This window comes from Mytilus galloprovincialis, chromosome 10, assembly GCF_965363235.1.
Source record: "Mytilus galloprovincialis chromosome 10, xbMytGall1.hap1.1, whole genome shotgun sequence".
Lineage (NCBI taxonomy): Eukaryota > Metazoa > Mollusca > Bivalvia > Mytilida > Mytilidae > Mytilus > Mytilus galloprovincialis.
In genome coordinates, this window is record NC_134847.1 from 90,365,575 (window position 1) to 90,392,700 (window position 27,126).

General features: G+C 32.1%; 1 protein-coding gene across 1 annotated transcript in view; it reads right to left on the minus strand.

Annotated features, from left to right (window-relative positions):
• Window positions 1-1,853: 1,853 nt before the first annotated feature.
• LOC143049607 (scavenger receptor cysteine-rich domain superfamily protein-like) overlaps window positions 1,854-27,126 on the minus strand; it is a 73,980-nt gene continuing 48,707 nt past the window's right edge. Inside the window, exons 20-34 of the mRNA XM_076223207.1 lie at window positions 25,444-25,613; window positions 24,941-25,097; window positions 23,324-23,496; window positions 21,784-21,925; window positions 16,170-16,357; window positions 12,590-12,734; window positions 12,028-12,185; window positions 11,585-11,729; window positions 8,731-8,894; window positions 8,185-8,351; window positions 6,791-6,932; window positions 4,493-4,695; window positions 4,058-4,208; window positions 2,451-2,652; window positions 1,854-2,017 (exon numbers count right to left, since the gene is read on the minus strand). Coding sequence (XP_076079322.1) covers window positions 1,885-2,017; window positions 2,451-2,652; window positions 4,058-4,208; window positions 4,493-4,695; window positions 6,791-6,932; window positions 8,185-8,351; window positions 8,731-8,894; window positions 11,585-11,729; window positions 12,028-12,185; window positions 12,590-12,734; window positions 16,170-16,357; window positions 21,784-21,925; window positions 23,324-23,496; window positions 24,941-25,097; window positions 25,444-25,613 — 2,440 coding nt within the window. The 3' untranslated portion in view covers window positions 1,854-1,884. The remainder of the gene's footprint in view (window positions 2,018-2,450; window positions 2,653-4,057; window positions 4,209-4,492; window positions 4,696-6,790; window positions 6,933-8,184; window positions 8,352-8,730; window positions 8,895-11,584; window positions 11,730-12,027; window positions 12,186-12,589; window positions 12,735-16,169; window positions 16,358-21,783; window positions 21,926-23,323; window positions 23,497-24,940; window positions 25,098-25,443; window positions 25,614-27,126) is intronic.

The window sequence follows — 27,126 nt, forward strand, 5'->3', positions numbered from 1 at the left end:
CTATTTTGGCTAAAAAAAAATCAAGATTTTTCAAGATGGCCGCCATTCAAGATGGGTAATATTTCCAAACATTTTGTTCAACAAGACAATTGGAATCAGCACTGTTATTCTATTAACCAGGTTTCATGTCAATATCTTCTCTAATATCATTATCATGATTTTTTTTATTAATCTATAGAGATCAAACGACCGCCATTTAAAAATGGCCACCTCTTCCGCCAAATTCGACTTTCAGAGTGGGTATATAGCTTAAAATGTTGTCCATGACATATACTTCTATTATGCAAAATTTCATGCATTTACCACAATCTGAGCAATTTTGTAAAAAATCGACAGGACTATTTTAGCTCAAAATTTTACTTTTAAACAGGTATGTGAAAGGGACATTTTCAATGAAATGATAGGTAAAATAGAAGTGTTGACATATTTTTATCAGATTATCAAAAAAAAAACGTTCTATGACAATTGGTCCAAAACTGTAATATAAAAATATAGCTTCAAAGAATTAGCAAATAAAAAACATAGAATGAAATTCAAAACAGTGTGGCTGTGGCCATTGATTGACACATTAAATTCATCCATTGACTGGGACAATTTAGGTTAACGTTGTATGTAACGACCATTGCTCACTGTGTACTTTTTAAAGACACTTAAACTATGGAGTCACCAAAGGTTCTCAACACCTTAATAAAGTAATTCGAAAAAATTAATCAGAAATAACACAATGTTTTGATTTATATTAATTATATAAATTAAAACATAAAGGTTATTCTTGATTAATTTTTCGAATTATTTTATAATTAAAGGCGTTAAGAAACCTTTGGTGACCCCACAGTTTAAATGTCTATCGTAGGTACGTCGTGAACAGTGGTCGTTACAGACAAACGTTCACGTAAATTGTCCCAGTCAATGTATGAATTTAATGTGTCAATCAATGGCCAAAGCCACACTGTTTTGAATTTCATTCTAGGTCACCGATAAAGAAAAAAATATGATTTGCTTTGAAACCCAAATTTTGGCGGGAAAATAGTGAAAATAGATGAAATGTCATTTTGAGCCGTTTACAGATACACATTATAACGAAAATATTCTTTTAGTGACATATCTACAATGATTTAACATTTATAATCAATGAAAATATTACAAAAAATAATATCGAATTTACGACAAATGCTTTTTGTGTGCATTGTAATTCATGCGTGAAATTATGCGCAGTCGAATAGTCCCGATCCGCCTTTAGCCCTTTTAAACTATTTTTTATATTTGTGCTGTTATATTTCCCAGATTAAGGGCGGGTTTGGCACAAGCACATCTGTTTAAGCCCTCCTTAATCTTGACGTGCCAGTCCAAAGTCAGGTTGGTTTTTTTTGCTGGTCCATATATACTGTTATGATTGTTTTTCTTCTTTCGTTTTTATTTGTTATATATGAGGACGGAAGTTTCTCAATCGAGTGGTTTCTTTTTATGTTGGAGCCTTTTCTACCCGACTGTGTGGTACGGTTTCTCATTATTGAAGGCCGTAACATTGGCTATAATTCCGTACACTCATTTTATTTGAAATAGATGGAGATTGTCTATTTTGAAATAATACCACATCTTCTTATTATTTTTTTCATATGCTGGATTGAATCATTGCACTTTCATTAATTAATTATACTGTTTCTTGCATTATATTTGCAGAACCACATGTGCATTTTCAAGTGTTTCACCTGAGAATTGACCGTCATAGTTAAGTGTTGTGACTTACTGAAGTATCTGTTTCACGATTACTGTATCTATAAAAGTGTTCGAGTAATTTTACAATACACGCCCATACCCATTTATTTCTGTTTTAAAATAACGAGAAAATCATCAATGTTTCAAAACAATTTATTCATGTTATGTTTACACTATTGAATTTTCTTTCGAAACAAAATCACATTCCAATACGCTAGGGACATTTTCCGAAATTTGTATCTCCAATTGAATCGATCCCGGATGTATATTTTTGACACGAACAGTTTCTAGTATAGGTTTTCTGAAAACAGAAACAATAAACAATATGTTTGTAAAAGTAAATTAATTTTAAAAAAAAGTATAATAATGAAGTAAATGCACAAAACTTCAAGGTTCGTTATACAAAATAAATTACCCAATTTGATAGCTGTGTGAGAAATATTTTCAAACGATTCACGTTAAAATAATTTGCGACTGCATACTATTGCCCTGTCTTGTTATGAATATTTTCTAAGTTAAGAATCAACCCAGATTTACGGCAGATTTACATGCTAGTTATGTTCCTTAGTCAATGTTCAAAAATGGTGCTTGTTCAGATAAAACGAACTTAACTACACGAATAGATGCCATAATGAATTTTTGTTGTGTGCGTCAGTAATTTGGAATAGTGCATTAATTCTTATGTTAGAAAGTCCAACACTTTATCATATGAAGAGCAATAATAACATACTTACGAATTTTCTACTATTGGAAACAAATCATCAGACTCATTTCTGTGCATTGTAAAATTGCATGCATTCAATAACAACTGCATATTGCTATCATGGCGATTAATTATGTAAACAAACTTTCCGTTGAAATCTGTAACGTCTTGAAGAGTTGACTCGGAGTCAAAAAACAAGTTTATTTCATATAAACTATTGGCAGATCGTTTTCCTGAAATGGAAAATACATGTAAAAAGTATACTGAGTATACAACAGAATCTGTCTACTAAACGACATTTCCACAGTTCTTCTATACAAAATGTTTTTCCTACATGTGTTGATATGTAACGTTATGGTACCCGAATTGTACCGAGTACCCAAACTGCAAATATTAAGCAAAATTAGCAGTGGAAATTTTACAAGATTTCTAGAGAATAAACAATTTGGTTTTTTTATGATTTAATACTATGCATGTCTTTCAAAATAGGTAACCATATTTATATATACACAAAACGTGTAGAGTATAATATTTATCTACAGATGAAGACTTAGTGTTTACTGAAAAAGTAAACTGTACGGAAATGTTGACATGAGCCGTTATCAAAACGTCATCTTTGTTTACAATCTGTTTGGCAGTGAAAGGGTTAAAATTCTAAAATTTATACAATATGCTACAATCATCCATTTCTTTACAAAATGAAAAGTAAGCATGGAATAATATTCAATTGTTCAAAAAGTTTGAAGAAATTAAACAAAAGCTCTGTTATTCGACTTTTGACGATGATAATTTAAGCATGAATGCTATTTGGGTACTCCTCATTACAGAATCATTGATAGTTTGGATGTCAGTTCAGAACAATTTTCTATGATTCGATATCGATTCAAAATTAAATTGATGAAACCATATAGTAAATAATGATACATCTACAAAACAATTATGAAGGAAACTTTTGTTTGGAGCATAAATAAACGTAGGTTAAAACTGTCAAAATATGTGCAATTGAGGTACCCTCACCTTATACATAGTTCGGGAAAATCCTGTGTTTGTACATTTGGATAAATCAGCAAAAACTATTATATCGTTGTTGGAATACGCACTTAAACTTCAAGATTCTTAGTTATTATGGCCCTCTCTCTCTCTCTCTAAGTACATAATAAATAAGATTTTGATTTTCTTATCCGCGTTCACTAGTAAATTAACTGCATATTTTCGATTCATGTGTTTTAGAACCAGTCGAACAGTCTAAGTTTTCTAAACATGCCAATGAAATTGATCATCTTCAACTCATTCTGTTGAAATCAAACACCAATAGTGACCATCTTCATCTCATTCTGATGAAATAAAACACCAATAGTGATCGAAGTCCATCTTTATAACATGATATCAGAGCTGTTCAAGTTAACCTAATACCTACGTGTATGATAAAGGCAAGCTTTTTTATTTCCTGTTGGTAAAAGTGTTCTTTTTCTGAATGGTGATTCACAAATGTACTTTATTTCTACATACTTTTTGTATACTTATAGACATGCAGGTACAGTAGAATTACGTGTTTATTTTTCCTATGCTGGATTTCACGGAAATTCTGCATGTAATTATTATTTCACTTTTAGAAATTAAATGCGGGTCACATCTTACCTGGCTTATCAAGTTCCATATCATCAAATCCAGGATGAAAATAAATGACTCTATCATCTTTGAAGATTTTACATTCCAGTGGTATTTCGTAGGTTACATTGTCTGCTATCAATGTTAAATTGTTCTGATAAGTTATGAACAAACCAGAACCCTAAAGACAATTTCGAGAATAGAAAACACAAAAAATGAATTGATAATGAATCATATATTATAATCAATAAAAATCGATAAAATTTGTAATTTGAAATCATGCAGATTCATTCATACCTACCATTATATTGTATGAAAAAAAAAGTTATCCAGAAAATAGTTCAATTATTTTTTTTTTCTCTGATATATTCATCAAGTTAAACAAACGCCTTGTTTCAATCAATTTTACATACATTTCATCGAATAAAAAGTAGCTGAGAAACATATAATATATCAAATGCGTACATTTTTCGTGGATCCACATTCTCCGTAAAGCTGATCAAACATTAGCTTGTCTCCAATAACTTGTCCGAAACAATCAGGATTTGTCATGTAAATATCTGAGTAGTTGACAGTCATGTTAGTCATATGCAATAGTGTTATATTGATTGCACCACCCCATCTATCAATTTCACAGTTAAGAGAGAGAAGATCCTTAACTTCAAATGCTAGATAAAATAAAAAATAAAGCACATTCGTAATATGCATTTATTTTAGAACTTTGAATTGCTAATTTTTATTTTAGTTAAACCGGTTTGATAACAGAGTTGTTTTGTTTGAGTTGTCCAGCACTATGCATTTGTAAGGATTTGTAATAAAGATCTAAATACAAATAAAAACTGAACATGTTCTTTACGAAATCTCTGAAAAATAAATAATTTACGCACAAGAACTTTGTCGTACACATGTGAAATACCTATATAAGCTAACCAATCGCATGTGGATTAATAAAAAATAACAAGTATTATATAAATATGATATATATTTAAGTAGAAATTGTCATGTTTACCCATATCAATATTGAATTACTAAAAAGACTACACTTCATACTCGTAAGCCAGAGAGAAACTGATAACGTCATGGCGGAGAAAGAAGACGACGAAAGACAAAAACAATAATAAAAAAACATGCAAAGAAAACACGAGACCGAGCAACAAGAACCCCGTCGAAAACTTGTTGATAATATTTAGGGTGCTTTAGAGGTGTAAAAAAATCCTGTTCGTCAAGTTGCACGCGTTATGTTAGTCATGATAAGTACAATGTTTATAATAAGTCTTATAAGGTTATGTCACAGTGGAGGAACAGTCAAGACAATGGGAATATGTCCATGGTTATCTTTGTCATATATTTCATAAAAGTCAACCAACTTGTGATAGCAATGGCCTAATTATATCAACTATTCATTCATAGATTTAAACCTTTGTGTATATATGTTACAGTGAATTTGTATAATCAGGGATTATGAAGAATCCCTGATTTTTAGGGAATATGTAGAATCGCTAAAATTATGAGTAATTATATATTATACCTGAAAATGACCAGTGATTTTACATAATCACTGAACATTTTAATAATTATTCTACAAATTCCCTAATATTATTTCAGGAATTATGAATAATATAACATGTATGAGGATTCTTCGTTTGATAAAAAAAGAATAATAAATATTGACAAATTATCAATTTTTACTTTCATATTATTTGCCAGATGAAATAAATTTGCTTTTAAACATAGAAGATGATCTTAATGATATAACCAACACAGGGTTGCGAGATGAAGTTGAAGTCTTCAAAATTAATAATATTAAAATTCCCTGTATAGTATAACTTTACATGTATTGTTTGTTTATAAATAAAAAAAACTCCAGGGTCAAATGGATAGTCATGTTCTATTTGTTAATCAAAAGAGCATGTTATTTGTGGTACATGTAAAACAAAAGGTGAAGAAAAGTATGGAACATCTATTTTGCAGTTTTTTTGTTGTTTTTTTTTTTTTTTTTTTTGGTTCAAATGCACAAGAAATTCAAACAGAAAGAACTTGCGCATCTAAATGTATAGAAAAACTAAGGATTGACAATTAGACCAAAATTTTAGAGGAAGCTGGCATTTGGTGTAATATTCTCATAGCAATTCAACAGGGTAAAAATGGAAAGGGAATCACAAAACACATAATGGTAATTGTACACCATGTGTGAAAACGGATATCGCCTGGCCAAAAATAACATGGTATCTTGCTAGATACAATTTGAGGTTGTTAATTTCTTGTTTGGGGGGTACCTACAGATGTTTTTACTGAAAACTTTTCTCTCACTTAGGCGGGTCATCAAATCTGATTCGAAATGTGAAAGAATGTTTTTTTCTAAAATGTGGATATTGCGATAAAAATTGATGTGAAGCTTATTATATCAATATATTATGGCAAACACTTAAAAACATATTGTTATCATTTTGATATTTTGTGCTTAACATTTTATAATTTATGTTTATACAGTGTAATGCTGTTTTAATATGATTTTATGGCATAAATTATTTGACTTATTCATTTTCTTTTTAAATAAAAATATTTCTTCATTCCAGTTATCATGTGTAATACCTGACCTTTTTTCTAGTGATCATACATAATCCGTGAAAATGTCAAGGATTCTACATAATCACTGATTATACAAATTCACTGTAACATATACATGTATTATCAGACGAAAAACAGCAATTAAAGTGTTGTTCCTTTGCTTTTTTTTATACATGACTTGATAATAAAACTCACGAGACCAGTGTAGTTTGAAACCTCTTGCACTTTTCTGTCCATTGGTTTTGAATCGTATCCAGAATTCATTTGACACAGCAGCTGGTATATACGATGATACGGAATAATATCCCAACTCCTTTCCAAGGGGTGAGTCTTTTATCTATAAAAACAGATGGTTGTCCTGCTTGAATGGTTTATCAAAAGTAATTTTGCCCTTTGTAACTTGTTGTTCGGTGTGAGCCAAGGCTCGTGTTGAAGGCCTACTTTCTTTGACCTATAATGGTTCACTTGTTTGTTTTTGATAGAGGTTTTGTCATTAGCACACATACCGCATCTTCTTATTTCTATATATAGGTAACAGTAAATTATAGAATATCCTTATGTAGCTCATTAATCGACTACAATCCTTAATACCATTGTCTGATTGAAAGTAGCACACCTATTTTTTAACATGTTGACCTAGTACTTTATATCTGTTTGTTTTGTTCACACATCGTTTTCAATAAAATGTAATTGCATATAAACTCATCATAGATACCAGGATCAAAATTTTATATTTACGCCAGACGCGCGTTTCTTCTAAAAAAGACTCATCAGTGACGCTCTAATAAAAAAAAATTAAAAGGCCAAATAGAGTACAAAGTTGAAGAGTATTGAGGACCAAAAATTCCTAAAAAAAATTGCAAAATACAGCTAAGGTAATCTATTCCTGAGGTAGAAAGGCCTTAGTTTTTTTTCAAAAATTCAAAGTTTTGTTAACAGTTAATTTATAATTATGAAAATATCAATGATAACTTAAGTCAACACAGAAGTGCTGACTACTGGGATGGTGATACCCTCGGAGAAATAAATCTCCACAAGCAGTGGCATCGACCCAGTGGTTGCAAATAAACACATCATAGATACCATGATCAAAATGTTATATTTACGCCATTTAAATGCATGCGACTGTCATACAAGTGGTTACAAAAGCTAGCTATAAAACCATGTTTAATCTACCGTTTTCAAATAAGAAAATACTTGTACTATTAAAGTCACGTAAAGTTTGTCAACTTATCAAGATAGGAATATTTTTTATGCCCCAATGGTGGGCATGATGTTTTCTGAAATTAGGCGTCCGTTCGACCATCCGTTCTTTCGTCCAATCGTCCGTCCGTTCGTCCGTCTGTCCCGCTTCAGGTTAAAGTTTTTGATCAAGGTAGTTTTTGACGAAGTTGTAGTCCAATTAACTTGATACTTATTACACATGTTCCCTATGATTTGATCTCCCCTTATTATCCTGCCAAATTAGAGTTTGGACTCCAATGTCACGGTCCACTAAACAAAGAAATGGTAGTGCGAGCGGGGCATCCGTGTAGTATGGACACATTCTTGGTTTACTATGAAAAAAAAACTATTATCAATTGTGATACCTGGATGAAATCTCCTGTGTCTGCCATTTGTAATACATCGACGACAACTGTGTAGAGACCTTTTGGTGGTTTAATTATGTAGAGGCAATCAGTATCAGGGGAATAACGACCAGGGTAATGGTCTGACACTATCGTTCCAGTTGTTGCTGTATGCTCATATACACAATCTAATAATAAAATAGTGTATTTAATTTGGGTGGTTTTTTGACACTCAAATGACTTATTTGCCGTAAATGTAAAAAAAATTATAAATAGTTTATTTCGCTCATGAGATATTAATTGTGGTTGTAAATCAATAAGATTTTTTAAAATACAGTTAGAAAAAAATAAGGATGAAACTGTATATACTGCAAAATTAATTTTCACATTTGAAAGTTATAAGACAAATAGACAAAGAGGATAACATGCAAGACGAGTACCAAACTAATCGTTTTTAGAAAAGTATCTCGTGCAACATAAAAAAAAAAGTCGATAGAAACATTTCTAATATTTAACCTATATGTTTACGAATTGTTTTGTGTTGTAAATATATAATGTTGATATTACCAAAACATTTTAAATGAGCGTAACGATGGCGACAAGAAGCAGTTTTCGTGAACGGACATTGCATTATATGATCCTCATATCCTGAGCATGATAGTGTGGATATACCAAATGGTGCTTTGTGTATTTCTACTGAGGGGAGATGGTACTGGTAAGGCAACGTATCTCTGTAAAGATACAGTTACAATGTTTTTATTATCTCTGAAGTAATATATAAAAGCAACAGTAGTAAACCGCTACTCGAAACTCATAAATCGATAGAAATAAAGGCAATAGTCGTATACCGCTGTTCGAAACTCATACATCGATAGAAATTAAGGCAATAGTAGTATACTGATGTTCTAAACTCATAAATCGATAGAAATAAAGGCAACAGTAGTATACCGCTGTTCGAAACTCATAAATCGATAGACATAAAGGCAACAGTAGTATACCGCTGTTCGAGACTCGTAAATCGATCAAAATAAAGGCAACAGTAGTATACCGCTGTTCGAAACTCATAAATCGATAGAAACAAAGGCAACAGTAGTGTACCGCAGTTCGAAACTCATAAATTGACAGAAATAAATGCAATAGTAGTATACCGCTGTTCGAGACTCATAAATCGATAGAAATAAAGGCAACAGTAGTATACCGCTGTTCGAAACTAACAAATCGATAGAAATAAAGGCAACAGTAGTAAACTGCTGTTCGAAACTTATAAATTGATAGAAATAAAGGCAACAGTAGTATACCGCTGTTCGAAACTCATAAATCGATAGAAATAAAGGCAACAGTAGTGTTCCGCAGTTCGAAACTCATAAATTGACAGAAATAAATGCAATAATAGTATACCGCTGTTCGAGACTCATAAATCGATAGAAATAAAGGCAACAGTAGTATACCGCTGTTCGAAACTCACAAATCGATAGAAATAAAGGCAACAGTAGTATACTGCTGTTCGAAACTCATAAATTGATAGAAATAGAGGCAACAGTAGTATACCACTGTTCGAAACTCATAAATCATAAGTTTGTAACACTTACATGTATTTAGATAGCGAATTGTGCCAATAAGTTTTCTTGATACATAATATGACTATAAAAGCAGGTTTAAACTAACATTTTCTACATAAAAAAGGTCTGTACAAAGTCAGGTATATGACAGTTATCCATTCGTTCGATGTGTTCGAAATTTTGATATTTGCCATTTAATTATGACTACTATCTAGATGTTGACTATTAGGGTCGGTTGAAAACAAAACTTTACGACAAAAGAGATGATTTCGGATTCCTTATTAAGAATTTTCATTTTTTGACCAAGAGATCCAAATGATGAAGTTCAACAGATACAGTTTAAGTCGGCCTCATATCTTGACTTACATCTAGAAATTGACAATGAGGGTCGGTTGAAAACAAAACTTTACGACAAAAGTGTTGATTTCAGCTTTCCAATTGTGAACTTTCCATTTCTATGTAGCAACATTCCAGCAGCACCTGCATACGGGTATATATCTCCCAATTGATACGATATTCCCGTCCTTGCATTTCCTATCATTATTTTCTTGATAGAGGGTTGCTGCTCACATGGAAGCTTTTAAACCAAGAGTTCCAAATGGTGAAGTTGAAATCATCCCTTCGTAAATTTTACGGACGCCATCACGAGTTGGTTGACCGTTATGGAATAACCGTTTCACAAATGATATCGGAAATTTTCCTTACGTCGTAACTACAATCCCCTTCCCTTTCATGAATGTGACCTACCGAATTGTCTGTTGGTCTTTTCATGTTTAGCCAAGGCGTTGTCAGTTTATTTTCGATTTATGAGTTTGACTGTCCCTTTTTTAAATCATCACTTCGTAAATTTTACGGACGCCATCAAGGGTAGTTGACCGATGTGGAATATCCGTTTCACAGAGGCTATCGGATATGTTTCTTATGTCGTAACTACAATCCCGTTCCCTTTTCAGGAACTTGACATAACGAGCTAGACTATTTACTGGCTTTGTAATTACATAAACAACGCGACGGGTGCCGCGTGTTGAGCATCACCCCAGTTTTTGGTAGGGTTCGAGTTTCTCATGTTTCTGTTGTACCCCTATTTGTAACATTTTAGATAATGTTGATTGTGCTGTATTTAGACCCTTCTACAACAAATTTGTTTAACATTCACACGTATAAAAATTGCAGTTTTTATCCAACGCAATCATAGGATTGAACGTAGTTTTTAATTTAGACTTGTTCATATTTTTTCGTTTGGGCTTGTATCATATTTTTCATCCAGTTTATATGATCTGTTCATCCTATTTTGACTCTTTAAATTTTAGTCTATCCTAAATAGAAGCCGAAGTTTAACGATTGTCACCTGTTTGTCAACAATCAACAAAAAATCAACAAAAAAGCATGGAAATTGAGCACGTGTTTAACATGTAAATTTAGATAATAGTTTATTTTAAGGACATCCATGCGTATTGCGATCACCGAATTTTTACGAGATGGGTCACACTGAGGTCACTTTGCATACGGAAAATATGTAGGGGGAATTGCTTCCTGGAAGGAAGCAATTAAAATGATGTAAACTTCTGCTAAATATGAATAAATTAAAGAATTTTCTTCAGAAAATATATATGTACATAAGTTTTATAATGAAAACTATCCATTGAGTTATAAAAAAACATATGCATTATTTTTTCAATTTGAGGTTTCTTATGACTTTATTTTTTTTTCGAATTTCAGTATTTTTGTGATTTTACTTTTGAATAATAAAAATGCACTAGTACCTTTACGTTCAAGGGAACATTCAATACCCTATATTTAAAGCCAAAAAACGTATAGTATCACCTACAAAGAATAACCCAATTCATTTTATAGAAACTTACCTATAACCAAGCATATTACATAGCACTTGCAAGTCTGAAAGTGTGTAACTACTGTCACAAAGGCTTCCCCACTGACCATTTTGTTTGACATCAACACGACCATCTGCAGGTGATGACCCTCCGCTCAATTTTATCTCCATGCCTCCTGAACAAAATATATATTACTTGATTGAATTGATCTTTATTAAATGTCAACTATTGTTATTTCATTCGTATATATAACTATATACATTTGAAACTATCTTTCATCAATATCAGTCGATATGCCGATTGTTTTCTTCTAATTTTTGGTACATTAAGAGTGAGTGTATATTCTGACATGTGCTAGTTCAGTGAAAATGGACGTCAAATTAAACTCAGAAACATATAAATAAAGTAAAATTTAAAAAAAAAAAACAAGACTTATAAAAGCCAGAGGACCTTGACTTGTATGTTAACTTTACCAGTGCAATCGATGCTGATCACTTCGTTAGTACAGTTTGATTTATCAACCGTTCCTTTACAAAAGCCAATGTCACTTTCAGGACCAATACAACTCAAGGATCCTAGAAGAACTTGCGTATCATTTCTAGGTACAGCCTCAGTTTTAATAATGGGATGTCTGAAATATGAAAAATTAGGTCGATAAACGTCCATTGACTCATTATTTTTTATTTCTCTTTTTTGAATAATAAGAAAAGGGGTTAATTTGACCGCATAAACAGCTATTACACAGAAACTTTTAATTGTATAACGCAGTTTACAAATAAATTGATCGTTTTGGTTTGCAGCAAGGAAACGAGTTCGGCGTAATACATTTGTACTCATATTGTACGAAAGAATATGAGACGAAATGAATCTTCATTTTTATTCTTAGATTCTATCGTTTAGGTATTTAATCTTTTTGCATAATAACTGGTTTCCCATGTATACTTTCTAACATAATCTTCGAAATTTTGTATTAGTCAATATTTTTGTAATTCTATTGTTTCAAGTTCCTCAAACGTCAAGAAATAAATGCTTTACCTGAAGCCTAACATTCTGCACACAACTTCAGAATTCTGTGAGGTCCAGTCTGTTGAGCAAACTGTTCCCCATTTGTCATTGTAATTAATCTCTAGTCTGCCATCACCTTTAGAATTTCCCAGAGCAAGTCTAATCTTAAATAAACCTTTCAAAAAGATGTATCCGATAATTATTACCAAATCAGTTTCCTCTATTAATGATGTCTACCTCAAATTAATAATGTTTATCAAAGAAACGTAACATCTAAAGAAAACATATTGGCCTTAATATTAATGCCTTTTTTGTTTCTGTGGTGTAAGAATATGACAGTAGTTTTGTTCATTCGTTTGATGAGTTTTAGCTTTTGAGTGTACAAAACAGACAATACTCGGAATTCACCTTGACCTCATTAAGATTTGGACAGAAAATCAATAATCAGCTGATTGCATTTTATGGCTATCGACAACAAAGGACTAATTAATAAAGGTGTTGATTGAATTGTTTGACAAAATGATGACTTTGTGGTTAAATGGCTTTCGCTAAATGTCACATACACAATTTATTTACCACTTTGCGACGCACGTGATTGAAGCAAACTTTTGACGTCTCCTTTTCTTTTTAAAGATAGTTTAGAAAAGAAAGCTGTTGTGACGAAAAATGTTCAAAAGCAAGAAAAATCTCCGGTTTTAAACTTTAATTATCCTTTGACTTTAATGAAGGAAGATTAGGGAGACTACTTTAAAGTTGTTTGAGTGACACACGTGTTTCAAGCATAGTTTTACGTTTCAACTTTTTCATTTACGATGGTCAAGAAAAGAAAAGAAAATTGTCGTTATGAAAAAAATCTATCCAGAAGGTTGGGACAAACCCCTCGAATGAGAGTAACCCTTCAACGTAATGACTACACATGAAATGAGGGATCAATTTCATGGGATAAAAGCTTTTGTTTTTTTGTAAAAACCACTTCTTAGTACAAAAGGGCACATCAGTATTTTTCTTTTAAAGAATCTTTCCCTCCCACCTATACTGGTATTATATGATCAAAACATGTCCATGAATTTTGTTATATTCCAGGACTTATATCTTCTTTATTATTAAAAGTAAAATGACCTCCTCATTTAGAAAAGTTGTTTAAAATACAATGAATATTTTTCTTTTTCAAGTTAAAAAAAATATGTTTTTGTAAAGTAAATGTTCAGTGTTTATTCATTAAACTGTAGACTCTAAAATAAGTTTGAGAGAATAATCATAGACACAAAGGGGCAAAATCATCTTATTTAAGAGGGGGGCAAAAAAAAGATAAATTTGAAACGATATGATACTTGGCAAAAAAAATAATAAAGTGGCGAAAAGTATATTGTTTTGGCGAAAGAGGTGACGAAAAAAATACTTGATCCAGAGGAAACCCTGATTTACTTTTAATTTCCACTACGTTACTTGATCTTACTTGGTTAACAGACAATCGATGTAGTTATAAGTAAGATATTTCCTAATTGTACTATAAAACCAAGTTTTGTTTGATACTTGATAAAGATCTCACTAAAGACCGTCAATAAAAGCGTTGTCCTATGCTTTTTGTATATTTTTTAATTAACATGTACTGTTTTTGTGTCATGAATCAATATCCCAGTAGTTTGTCTCTCGTGTGTATGGAGGCTGTTTAAAATTTATGTTGCTTGATACGTTTGTTTTTTTGTACTTTTTAAAATTATGTATTAATTCTTGAGATCACTTCTCTTATGTTTGACACATCATTCTCACAGTTAAATACCTGTTTGTGTACTAAAGTTTGCATAAGGCGCACACATTCTTTCCTATGTACGTTACATTTTTCACCAATGTTTTATGGGGCGAGATCAATATACCGTTACTTATTCATAAAAACTTCACTATAATACATTTCCCAATGAGATGATACCATTTCAACTTGACAGCATCGATGTGCGTTTCGGAAATATGTTAACTTATTTGTTACGTTCGGAGGACGTGTTTTTCAACAAACTGTCGGCATTCCAATGGTAACAAACTGTGCCCCTCTACTTGCCGACTTGTTTCTTTATTATTATGAGACTGACTTCATGCAGGAACTTCTTAGGAAGAAAGATAAGAAGTAAGCAATATCCTTTAACTCTACTGTCCATATATAGATGATGTTCTTTCACTAAATAATTCAAAATTTGGTGACTTTGTGGAACACATCTATTCCATCGAGCTAGAGATAAAGGATACTACATATACAGTTAGTTCGGCCTCATATCGTGACTTACATCTAGAAATTGACAATGAGGGTCGGTTGAAAACAAAACTTTACAACAAAAGAGATGATTTCAGCTTTCCAGTTGTGAACTTTCCATTTTTTAGTAGCAACATTCCAGCAGCACCTACATACGTGGTATATATCTCCCAATTGATACGATATTCCCGTGCTTGCATTTCCTATCATGATTTTCTTGGTAGAGGGTTGCTGCTCACAAGGAAGCTATTAAACCAAGAGTTCCAAATGGTGAAGTTGAAATCATCCCTTTGTAAATTTTACGGACGCCATCACGATTTGGTTGACCGTTAGGGAATAACCGTTTCACAAATGATATCGGATATGTTCCTTGCGTCGTAACTACAATCCCCTTCCCTTCCATGAATGTAACCTACAGAATTAGACTTTTTACCAGAGTTGTTATCAAATAAGCAACACGACGGGTGACACATGTGAAGCAGGATCTGCTTACCCTTGCGGAGCACCTGAGATCACCCCTAGTTTTTTGTTAGGGTTCGTATTGTTTATTCTTTAGTTTTTTATGTTGTGTCATGTGTGCTGTTGTTTGTTTTGGTTTTTTTTTTCATTTTAAGAAGCTTATATCAACATTGAGTAACATGCATCAAAATTTTTGTATTAATTTCTACATTCTGAGTAGTTTAAATGCCAAATTAAAACCTTCATCTTTTGTTTTCGTTTAAATTGAATCGAAGGATATCATCATTTTAACCTTTTCTCTTTGTTTTTCATTAAAAGATAACCAAACTGTTCTAAAACAAAATGTCAATATATGTTACCAAGTATTATTGAGTATCTTGATTTTAGATTTAAATAATTTTGTTTTAAATGGTCGTTGCGAAACATATATTTTGTCATTTTCTTATGGGTTTAAAGCGGAGTTATAAATTACTAATCTCTCGCAATCATGCCTTAATATAACTAACTAAACTTTAACAACTTATATATAATTAACTATTTTAGACAATTTCTTGAATATGTGTATTAGCTCGACAACAAATTAATGACAGATTTCTAAACAATTGTTAACGCGAGTTACAAGTGAACGAATCTCACGTAAAATAATTTTACACATGAATTGGTATTTTCCATGACAATCAACATATTATGTTAAAAATTCACATGAGTTTTATATGAAATTCATGTGAAACTCCTGTGAAATCAGTTCACTTACATTTCACGTAAAAGCTCGTTTTTGGATAATGTTCAAATGACAAGAAAATCGCGATGTGGAATTGCTCGGTTTCCTTTCTGGTGAATAAAAGTTTCAATCAAATCATATCAATTACCAAGTTTAATTTGTTTTGCAAACAAAACATGAAATCTTACCTAGGGGTATTGTTGTGCATTGGACACCGATATCTTGTGAGTGTGTACAGGTTTGTTTACCAAATGTATTACCAAGGTTACAAAATAGAATATTCGATTCCTTTCCAGTACATTTAGGTTTAAGATCAAATGATGTTCCATGACCTTGTCCAAACCAGGCGTTCTTAACAACGACTGCAGTGTTGCTCCTTTAATATAAATTTCCATTTATGTTACAAACACAAATTGTCAAATCACGTCTCTGTCCGTTTTGAATTCTGTTTTATTTTGTGATTTTACTTTTTTAATGCCCGCGTCACACTGTCCCGATTTTTATATACGATGGACACCCGAATGCGAAAATTGTAAGTTCGTACGAAGTTGGTCCCGATCTCGTTAAAATACCAAAAAGTGACCGGAGCAAGTACGATAAATAACGAAGTCTATACGATAGTTCCGAAATTATATACGATAGCAAATCATGGACACACGAAGGTTAACCGAAGTCGGGTATTTAAGCTTCATATCTCAGCCGAAGCCTACACGATGGATCACGAAGGCTACACGATCGATTACGAAGGCTACACGATGGATTACGATGATGGCGCGATGGCCATACGATGTCTAAAAGATACGAACAGAATTTCGACAACATATCGTTTCTGTACAAGTCTGCCATGCATGGCGGGAATTTGATCTTTTTGTCTAATTCTTATAAAACCTAGTTTATAATTCCCTCGCCTACTACATGTAAGTTGCGTGTAGATAAAATTGTTATGGACACTCTAGAACCAAAATGCTCAAAACTTGGTATGGTGTTACTCGTTAAGAATATCTTAAGCGCTATTGACTTTAAAGTTCAAAGGTTAAGGTCACAGTGGCAGTTGTAATACAAGGCAATATCACCCTTGTGGACACTCTAAAACCAATATGCATCAAAAGATTTTAACCACGTTTGGTATATTGTTCCTCCTTGAAATGATCTGACATTTTTCACGTTCAAGGCCAAAGGTCAAGGTCATGCAGATGGACTTGTTTTTTCTCCTTGAAATAGCATAATACACAGGAAATTGGTTGCTCATTTTTTTACCTGCTGGTTCTAAAGACAATATTAAAGGTATTTCCAGTTACTGAATGTTTTGGTTGATTTCTAAAAAAAATAGTTTATGTATCAAATATGCATATTAAATTTACCATTTTCTGCATGTGTCATATACAAATATAGTGTCCATATTTGTCCCCAATATGTTACATACGAGGTGATGCCACGCTCGGCATTGCCTTGTTTTAACTATAAAATGTGTGCACTAGTCTGAATAATCACCCATAATTATGCCCATATTTACTGATCTATCTTAAAGGTAAGGTAATGGGTTCGTTGATCCCTTTTATTCAAATAGAGCTCTTTCCAGGAGAATATCATAATAATATAGACAAAAGGAAGGATGTGGGGAAAGCAACAAATGCGGCAAAATATGACATATAGAAAACAAAATGGTTATATTTATGGAGTAAACATTCGTGTGACAACAACTCAGACGATAGATAAAAAATCAGAATAATGAAGAAAAAGTTGGTTTCCCTATGTACGTGTACCTGCAGTGTTGGTGTTCGAGGCGCGTTTATGATTTTCATTATGTTACTTGATAGGAAAAATTGACAAAAAATAATATTTTACTTGTAAAAGTAAATCCTCAGCCTGTAATAGCTGCTCTTCTTGTTCCATTTGAATTAATAGAAACAACGCTGTCGCCTTTCTTGTTCTCATAGAATCATATAATATGAGCTGCATGTTTTGTGAACGTCTTTCTTAACTTTCGTATTAGACTGACCAGTGCATATCGCGCATGGTACTTTAAATGTATTTTAGCGCGAAAATTAACTTACATTAAGCTGGATTTATTGCCGTCGTAGTTCCATCTTGTTGCCTTCGTACTTTTATTCGATGGCAACACGACGGGATTACGAGGTCTTTACGAAGTCGTGTTGCCATCGTAAGACCTTCGGGTATCTTCGTGATTCATTCGTGTAGACATCTTAATGTCAAAACTGCCCGATGGAAACGATGGAAAAACGAATGCAATACGATGTGCAAAGATGCATTCCCGGTGACATTACGATGGTGAGGATGGTGATACGAACTCAATACGAACCCGCAACATCGGACGCAACTTCGGGAATTTTTTAACATGTTAAAAAATTTAGAACCCTTCCCGAAGTTGTCCCCGAAGGCTAGAAAAAGTGGCCGATGATTCTAAGATGGTTAAAGATGGCACTACGAATAGCCCGATCTGGATACGATCAGTCCCGATTTTGACAATTTCCATTATCGTGATGCCATCGGCGTAAAAATCGGGACAGTGTGACGCGGGCATAAATCGTGTCATGTAAGAAGTCTATTCGCCTCCGACTGTTCTAATGTCTTAACGAGTTGTTGCCATCGTACCAGCAATGGCATAATGTTTCCTTTTCTTAAATGAACACAAGTTATATATTCACACCGTTACCCGAAAATTCGCTTGGCAGATATATCGATGGGAAATAAGTCCGAAACCGAAATGTTTAATATCAAAAAGTCTAGAAAGAGTTAATGCTACGAATACCATTAACGATTCTTTTTTGGTCTTTTTTGGAGAATCTGTTTTATGCCTCATTTTTTGGCATTATGTTTTCTGGTCTGTGCCTCCGTTCGTCTGTCCCGCTTCAGGTTAAAGTTTTTGGTCGAGGTAGTTTTTGATGAAGTTGAAATCTAATCAAATTGAAACTTAGAACAACTAACTGGACCTTGACTGGCTAAACAGCCCTCGCACGGTCGGTAACTTAGTACACATGTTCCCTATGATATGATCTTTCTAATTTAAATCCCAAATTATATTTTTGACCCCAATTTCACGGTTCACTGAACAAAGACAAGAGTGCACACGCTGAAATGTCTCGCCTTCTATACTAATCATTGATATTATGTTGATAGTCCTAAGTACAGAGCTAAGCTTTATTACAACTGTCACATAGACTTAACATTAACCAAGATAACTAAACAAAGACCAATAAACCTTGAAAATGAGGTCAAGGTCAGATGAAGCATGCTAGGCAGACATGTACAGCTAGCAATGCTTCTATACAACATATATAGTTGACCCGTTACTTATAGTTTTAGAAAAATAGACCAAAACACAAAAACTTAACACTGTGCAATAAACCGTGAAAATGAGGTCACGCTCAAATAAAACCTGCGCGACTGACATAAAGATCATAAAATATTTCCATACACCAAATGTAGTTGACCTATGCCATATAGTATTAGATTAAAAGAACAAAACTCAAAAACTTAACTTTGACCACTGAACCATGAAAATTAGGTCAAGGTTACATGACATCTGCCCGCTAGACATGTACACCTTACAATCATTCCATACACCAAATATAGTAGACCTATTGCATATAGTATGAGAAAAACAGACCAAAACGCAAAAAATTCAACTATAACCACTGAACCATGAAAATGAGTTCAAGGTCAGATAACACCTGCCAGTTGGACATGTACACCTTACACTCCTTCCATACGCCGAGTATATTAGCCCTATTGCTTATAGTATCTGAGATATGGACTTGACCACCAAAACTTAACCTTGTTCACTGATCCATGAAATGAGATCGAGGTCAAGTGAAAACTGTCTGACAGACATGAGGACCTTGCAAGGTAGGCGCAGCAAATATAGTTATCCTATTACTTATAATAAGGGAGAATTCAACATTACAAAAAAATTTAACTTTTTTTCAAGTGGTCACTGAACCATGAAAATGAGGTCCAGGCCGTTAAATATGTGACTGACAGAAACTTCCTAACATGAAGCATCTATATACAAAGTATGAAGCATCCAGGTCGTCCACCTTCTAAAATATAAAGCTTTTAAGAAGTGAGCTAACACTGCAGCCGCCGCCGGATCACTATACCCATGTCGAGCTTTCTTCAACAAAAGTTGCAGGCTCGACAAAAATGATAGTGCGGGTTTCAGGTTAAAGTTTTTGGTCAACATAGTTTTTGACAGTGACGTTGCAGCCCATCAGCTTGAAACTTAGTACACATATGACTAGATCTTCCTCATTTTAAATTCAAAATTAGATATTTTACCCCATTTTCACGGTCCATTGAATATAAAAAATGAAAGTGTGGATGGGGAATCCGTGTACTATTGACACATTTTTGTTTGTGTTATTTTATATAAGTATTCCGCTGTGTGATCGAGGTAGAGATTTATATTTTTATATTCATTGGATTTTGTGTCTGTAGAATTTTTTTATTAACAAATATTACGCGATCGGTGCTGAACCTCTGTTTAAGAAGTACACTTTTTCAAATATTTCGCTGATGACTGTTAACAAACGTTGGTGACATCAGAAAATGTCTCTGTGAATAATGTGTTACTGCATCTCTTTTTCTTTTGGTGTATTGGCATTTTGCTAATTTTTTTTAAGTTTTATTAAATAAATAACTGCAAGTCTCTAGTCAGGAGCTTCTGACCCTTGTTAGACTTAATGGTGTTTTTTTTTATTATTTTAGTTCATTTATTTGTTTTGGAGTTTATTATAACGTCCATTTTCACTGAACTAGTACACATTGTATTAGGTCCCAGCTAAGGCCCGCCTCCGGATGCGAGGTTTTCTCGCCTCGTAAACCTCGTTGCAGACCCATTGGTTGGCTTCGGCTGTTTTTTGCTCCTTGGGCGGTTTTTGTCTCCTTTTTATTAACAATTTAAAGGTGAACAATCTTGTATGTCTTTTGATAAACAATAGATCAAAAATATAAAGATGGTCGGAGTTCATGCAATAACATTTTTTTGGGCGATTCCGTTCACTCTGTTTTATGCCTGACCTTAATACATAGTCGCTAAAATCTATACTATACAGGAATTTCATACTCAGATGCATTAATGTAAGAGTTACTTTTATCCGATGGTTTTTTTGTATATATATTTTACCCTGATTATGAAATAAACCGTATGAAAATTACAAAAGAAATACATGCTCTGTTTTATTTTTTCATAATGTTCACACTAGGAAATATGAACAGTTTACCGTTGCATGTTGGATTGCATTTAATGTATTAAACACATTGTTATAAATTTTGTGCGTCCGACGCACTTTTCCGGATAAACCTTCTGGAATACAAAATCAAAAAATTGGAAAGGCAACACAACGCATGTGTATTACTTTGATATTATTACGTGGCTCTGTACTTATACATCCTATCATTATGCTATTATAATTTTTTGTATTCTTGTCTTTCAGTTTTGCTCATTTCTTTATGCCTTTTAGTGTTTCTTTGTTACATATTTGTGGGTGTTTTTTTATAGATATAGTTATTAAGATTATAACACAATTTTGACTGCTGTACCCCTATATTTGACATCTTTACCTATCATGTCTGATTGTTGTGTTCACACATCGTTGTCAAGATAATGAAATTTGATGCGACTGCCATCAAGTGAGAGATTTAGCTAGCTATGCCTGTACCAAGTCAAGAATATGACAGTTATTATCCATTAGATTGATGTGTTTCAGCTTTTGATTTTATCATTTTTTAGGGACTTTTTTTAATTTCCTCGGAGTTTTCCTTAAATTACATAATATTTACCAGTATCCAAGGGCTTTACATAATACTGATCCGACGCTTTCATTGACATCCCTGTCACAAATACTGCCAGAATAATTACTAATCTGTGTTTGAATTGTACCTTCCAATTGATTTTGACCATTTAAATATGATGCTGCGTTTACTGAAATTACATTTAATTATTTATATGTTTTACCTCTAACAAGATTTATGTGAGCTTTGCAGCCACTTTTTTAATACTGAAATGACTTATATTATTGCTGAGTTATGTTAATAATTCCCGTTTTGGTGTTAAAGCGTAGTGGATATGAACGGAGCAGCACTTATTTGTTCGAGTTTTTAGTATATAGATAGAAATCAAGATCTTGTTACTTTTCAGTTCATCCAGAATTAAGTGTTTAGTTTTTTATTTTTTAATTTGTTCTGATCTTTCCGGTGGTCTTATTTGTACTCTTGAAATAATGGCTATAGTTTGTATTTGATCAAACTGATACGGGTCCAGGTATCCTCATCGTCATTAATAATGTGGTCCTTAAGCTGTTATGATTCGAACTCAACTGATGAGTGTAATATAAACCTAATGTCTGTTTAGCGTAAAAAGAATACATTATCAGCAGGTTATCTTTTTTCAACTATAGCCTAGACTATTTTATTAAAATATTTTCAGGAATTAGCAAGTTTTATTAAATCAATTCAATAACATAATATTATATTCAGTGTCTTTCCAGAATTAAGTTACTAAACATTGTGAATAAACTGCACATATACTAAGAGACTGCAATCAGAGTATCTGCAGTGTTTTATTTATAGAAATGTCGATTCAATCTATTTAGATCGATTTAAGGGGCACTATAGCTACGAGATATATATACATAAATCTAAAGTATGATGGGTATTTTTATTCAATCGATAATGAATGTGAAACAGTGAAATAGTCATTAGTTTTAAGCAGCCAGTTTGTTTCAATTTTTTCAAATTAAGCTAAGAAACATTGATAATGATTTTTTCACTTACAAGTGAATAGTTCAACCTCATTGAATGCGTTCTCATGATAACTTCATTTTAACCTTTTAACTTAAGATGAATAACTCATGTTATATGCCTTTTCGAATATTTAAAGAAATTTTTAAAGAATGTTAACATTGAAAGCGAAACAAATGTTATTCATTAGACTGATTCGATCCGCAAAAAAACAATCTTATACAGGTAAAAATGATGATCAACATATATTTTTAATCTTTAATATCAAATTTAACAGACCTAGACAAATCGAATTTTACGAGTTCGCTTTCTATTTATATCTATATTTATGTATACATCACTTCTATGACCATCGGAAATCTTCTGAAAACAACTCTAAATAAAGCTACATATTATCGAGCCCATGCTCTGTTAATTGTTTATTTAAGACTTTTTATCATTTGAATAAACGTATAACATGGTAACAAATCAAATGTGATAGTTCGAGTCAAATCAGTGGACATGAATTTGACAGCTAGTGCCCCTTTAACGTAACATTATATTATTTAGATAAAACAAAATATAATTTCTACTGACGTACATGAACAAGAAACACCAGCATCACGTGAATGATCACAATACGGTCGTCCTCCTTTGCTCATTGAACAGTGAAGCAAATCTACTTCACTCCCATTACATTTCAGATTTGACAATGCAGCTGTATAAGATCCACCTCCAAAGTAACTATTTCTAAAGGCTTTTCCAGCAACTATCCTGTAATTCAATTTAGAGTTTGTATAATCAGCAATTAGTTTTACTTTCATGTTCTATTTGTGGAGGAAGCTGAAGTGCCCAGAGAGAACCACCGACCTTCAAAAGGAAAACTGAAAATCCTAGACAATTAAGATTAGAGTCAAATACACCTACTGCCCCGTGCGGGATTCGAACTCTCAAACTCAATGTTGCCTTGATAGTGATACAGTAGTTGGACTACTTAGACCTTTCGGTCATCGAAGCCTCCTATATTAATTTAGAACTAGTATTGAGCACTAAAGGTTAGATATTAAACCAAACTAATTCAGAGACTGCAAACTTCATGTTATGAAAGAGTTGGATTATTAACAAATTAATGCATACATTTTTTTAGAATTCAAAAACATTAGATATAAGATAACTCATTCTGAATTATGATATGAAGTGCTTTTTTTATATGTTTCTTTTCAGATTGAATTGTAGAGTCTTTTAGAGTTATTATTTTTATTAAGGTGGTATAGGTGTCTTTCGCCATCTTGAGTCGTAAAAAACAGAGAATCTAAGGTCCATATTTTCAATCATATTAGCAAAATTTGATGCAGGAATGCAGATAACTAATTTAAATTTGCATTTAAAAGAAAGAATATGTAAGATTATAACTTATAAGTATTTATTTTTCTACAAGTGTTGATTATTTTTCCTTGATTTTTTATGTTTTTAAATTGGCATTTTAAGGGGAGGTAACTCTAAAATAGTGTATTTTCTGAAGGAATCTACATGGAATTTTGCTTATTTTTTGTATTTTAGCCGGTAGATCCTATCTTTTCTTTTGATATTCCCAAAGCTTGTCTTCTAGTATTTTATTCCACAAAGTATGAACAAATTCTATCGTTTTTAATTTAGAATCCCATACCACCTTAAGAGTGTAATTTTACATATATTGTGTTTTGTTTTATAATAATTCTGTCAAATAAATGTTTTGTTAATTTTTATGATAACATTTAATTAAGTGTAAAGATCCACGTCATATTGTCTTGTTGCAGATATAGTTTGCCATTATACCATGTCGCCTTATTTGTATATCAAATAAGAAATTCTATTTATATTATGTGCCAATATTTTTGAAAGATTAACAAATTAATTATTTCAGTGATTACCCCACAGACATATAGGATAATAGGTTATTCAAATTGTACAAGTTCAAACCTAACTTTTGGCATGCTTACATATTTTCTTCATTCGTTTTACGTATTCTATAACAATAAATATTGCAAAGCAAATGAATTGCAAACCACCATTGACAATCAATTGTCCAGGCCTAATGAGAATCGTTAATAGAATTGAAAGGATCAAACTTTCTATATATTTGGTCAAAGTATGGGATTACTTATAACTTGTCATGTTTTTTGGTGTAAATAATGGTGCAGGAATCTACAATCTTATTGTATATATTGAGTACTAGTACTTGTTAAGTGGATAAGAAGTCAACATTCTGCATATTGTTGTGGCATCGTTATCGTCCCAATCCTCGTCGCAAATTGTAGACCATTTCCCATTAAATAGCACTTCTACCCGACCTTCCATTGTATGTGACCCTCCAGAAAGTCTCAAATTTGAGGCTCCTACAATAACAAAACATTTTTAAGCATTTTTAACTATAAATTAACTTTTTTAAATGTGGTATTATTTTAATAAACACATCTTTGTAAACAGGGGGTACAATTTCTAAACCATGGAATTACTGTAAAACAAATATACAATGTATTAATGGTAAATAACAAAAGAAGCATGAAAAGATATTACAACAGTAGTTTTAGCAATTCTTTACGCGTAATTTCTCATGGAATAGAAGAAAAAACTAACAAAAATATACAGAATGACGGAAAAGGAAAATTTAGATTTTAACAATCATTACCATTGCTTATAATTTACAAACTTAAAAGAGAAATCGTGAAAAATTATACTTACGGCAAAGAACTCCTGCTTCGTGATCATTATCGCACGTATGGAAGCCCCATTTCTTTGTCCTGCATGCATTAATATCAAGTTCACTCCCTGTACATGATATTTGATCTAGTAAGATCGGATTTCTACTTCTTCCGAAAAAGGAGGCATTTCTAGCGTATGATTCAGTCGTTCTAAAATAATAAAGATTGTTATCAAAAAGAAAGTTTAAATTTGGTTATAGCGAAATAAAATATGTTTTTAGAAAAGAAAGGAAATATTAACAAACTGAGGCATAAATTATTAAGCACTCATTCTACATTATATTTATAATTTGATCTTATTTAAAAAGATATGTTATAAAGTATTATTTCTATATTTTTTTGAAATTAAACTTTTCAAAATGATTTTCAGAAAAAAAATTAAACTATGAATACTTCTTTTCATATGGTATTTAATTTATCAAATTTTGAATAACATATATTACTTGTTTGCCTAACATGTTTTATAAGTGACGTAACAACAGAGTTGATGTATTTAACACTATACAAACAGTGTAAATAAATATAAGATGTGGTATGATTTCTAATGAGAAAACAATCTCATCCAAGTCACACTTTGTTGAAATAAATCATTAAAGGTCAAAGAACGGTCTCCAACACGGAGCCTTGGAACACATCGAACAGCCAGCTATAAAGTGTCCCAAAAAAACATAAAACCATTCAAACGGGAAGATATTCAAATTGGTAATAAGATGGATTTGGCTATTATATTTGTCTTTATCATAGACATGTAGCTCGTCAGGTTTTTTTTATTAAAAACCAAATGGCATGGAAGACCCCGTTATTAATTCAAACGAGAAAAACATCCTGGTTTGAGATTTTTTTTTCATTTTTTATTGGAATTTTACAGTTAATTGTAACTTAGTTTTTCCCATTTAAATAGTTTAATTGTTGATTGTAGGCATACAATCTTGTTAAAACTATATTTATTTCATTGGATGGGATACACATCACTGATAGTCACTTTCATTAAAACAAAATTCAATAAAAGCAAAAGTTCTTTTTGTTTGGTTGAACATCTTTCTAACTCTTATTCTTCAGATATTGTTTACACAAATAATGCCTCATATCGATTTATTTATCAATGTGTGGATGTTGTCTAAATGAATAATGCAATTATATTAATGTTATTTTTTTTAATTTGTACGGATATTAATAGTTAAGTCGATACAATACGAAGTTTTTTATTGTCAATTAAGACACCCAATAATTTGAGTGGTACATTTCAGTAAAATTTCATACCAGCAATTACATATTGATTACATTGATTATTTTTAAATTATAAAATAATCAATTATTTCTGTAGAAATTATTCTGCTCAGGGACATTTCATTTTTTTAATTGTTTAAACTATTAAACAAAATCAATTGTCCCTGAGTAGAACAATTTCTACAGAAATAGTATAAACGTTTAAAATATAATATAGATGGACAAACTACCGGTGACTAAACTGTATCTATTTTTAATAGAGAATTTAATTTTATCTCTTTATATTAAGTATACGCAATAATCAACTTTCTTTTTTAATGATAGCATTATCCTCAGATGACATTAACCAAATTACTTTTGATTTACTAGGGAGGCTTTTAAAATTTTTGTTTAACTTTTGTAAGTAATTTATATAATCGGATCTTTTTCCATAACA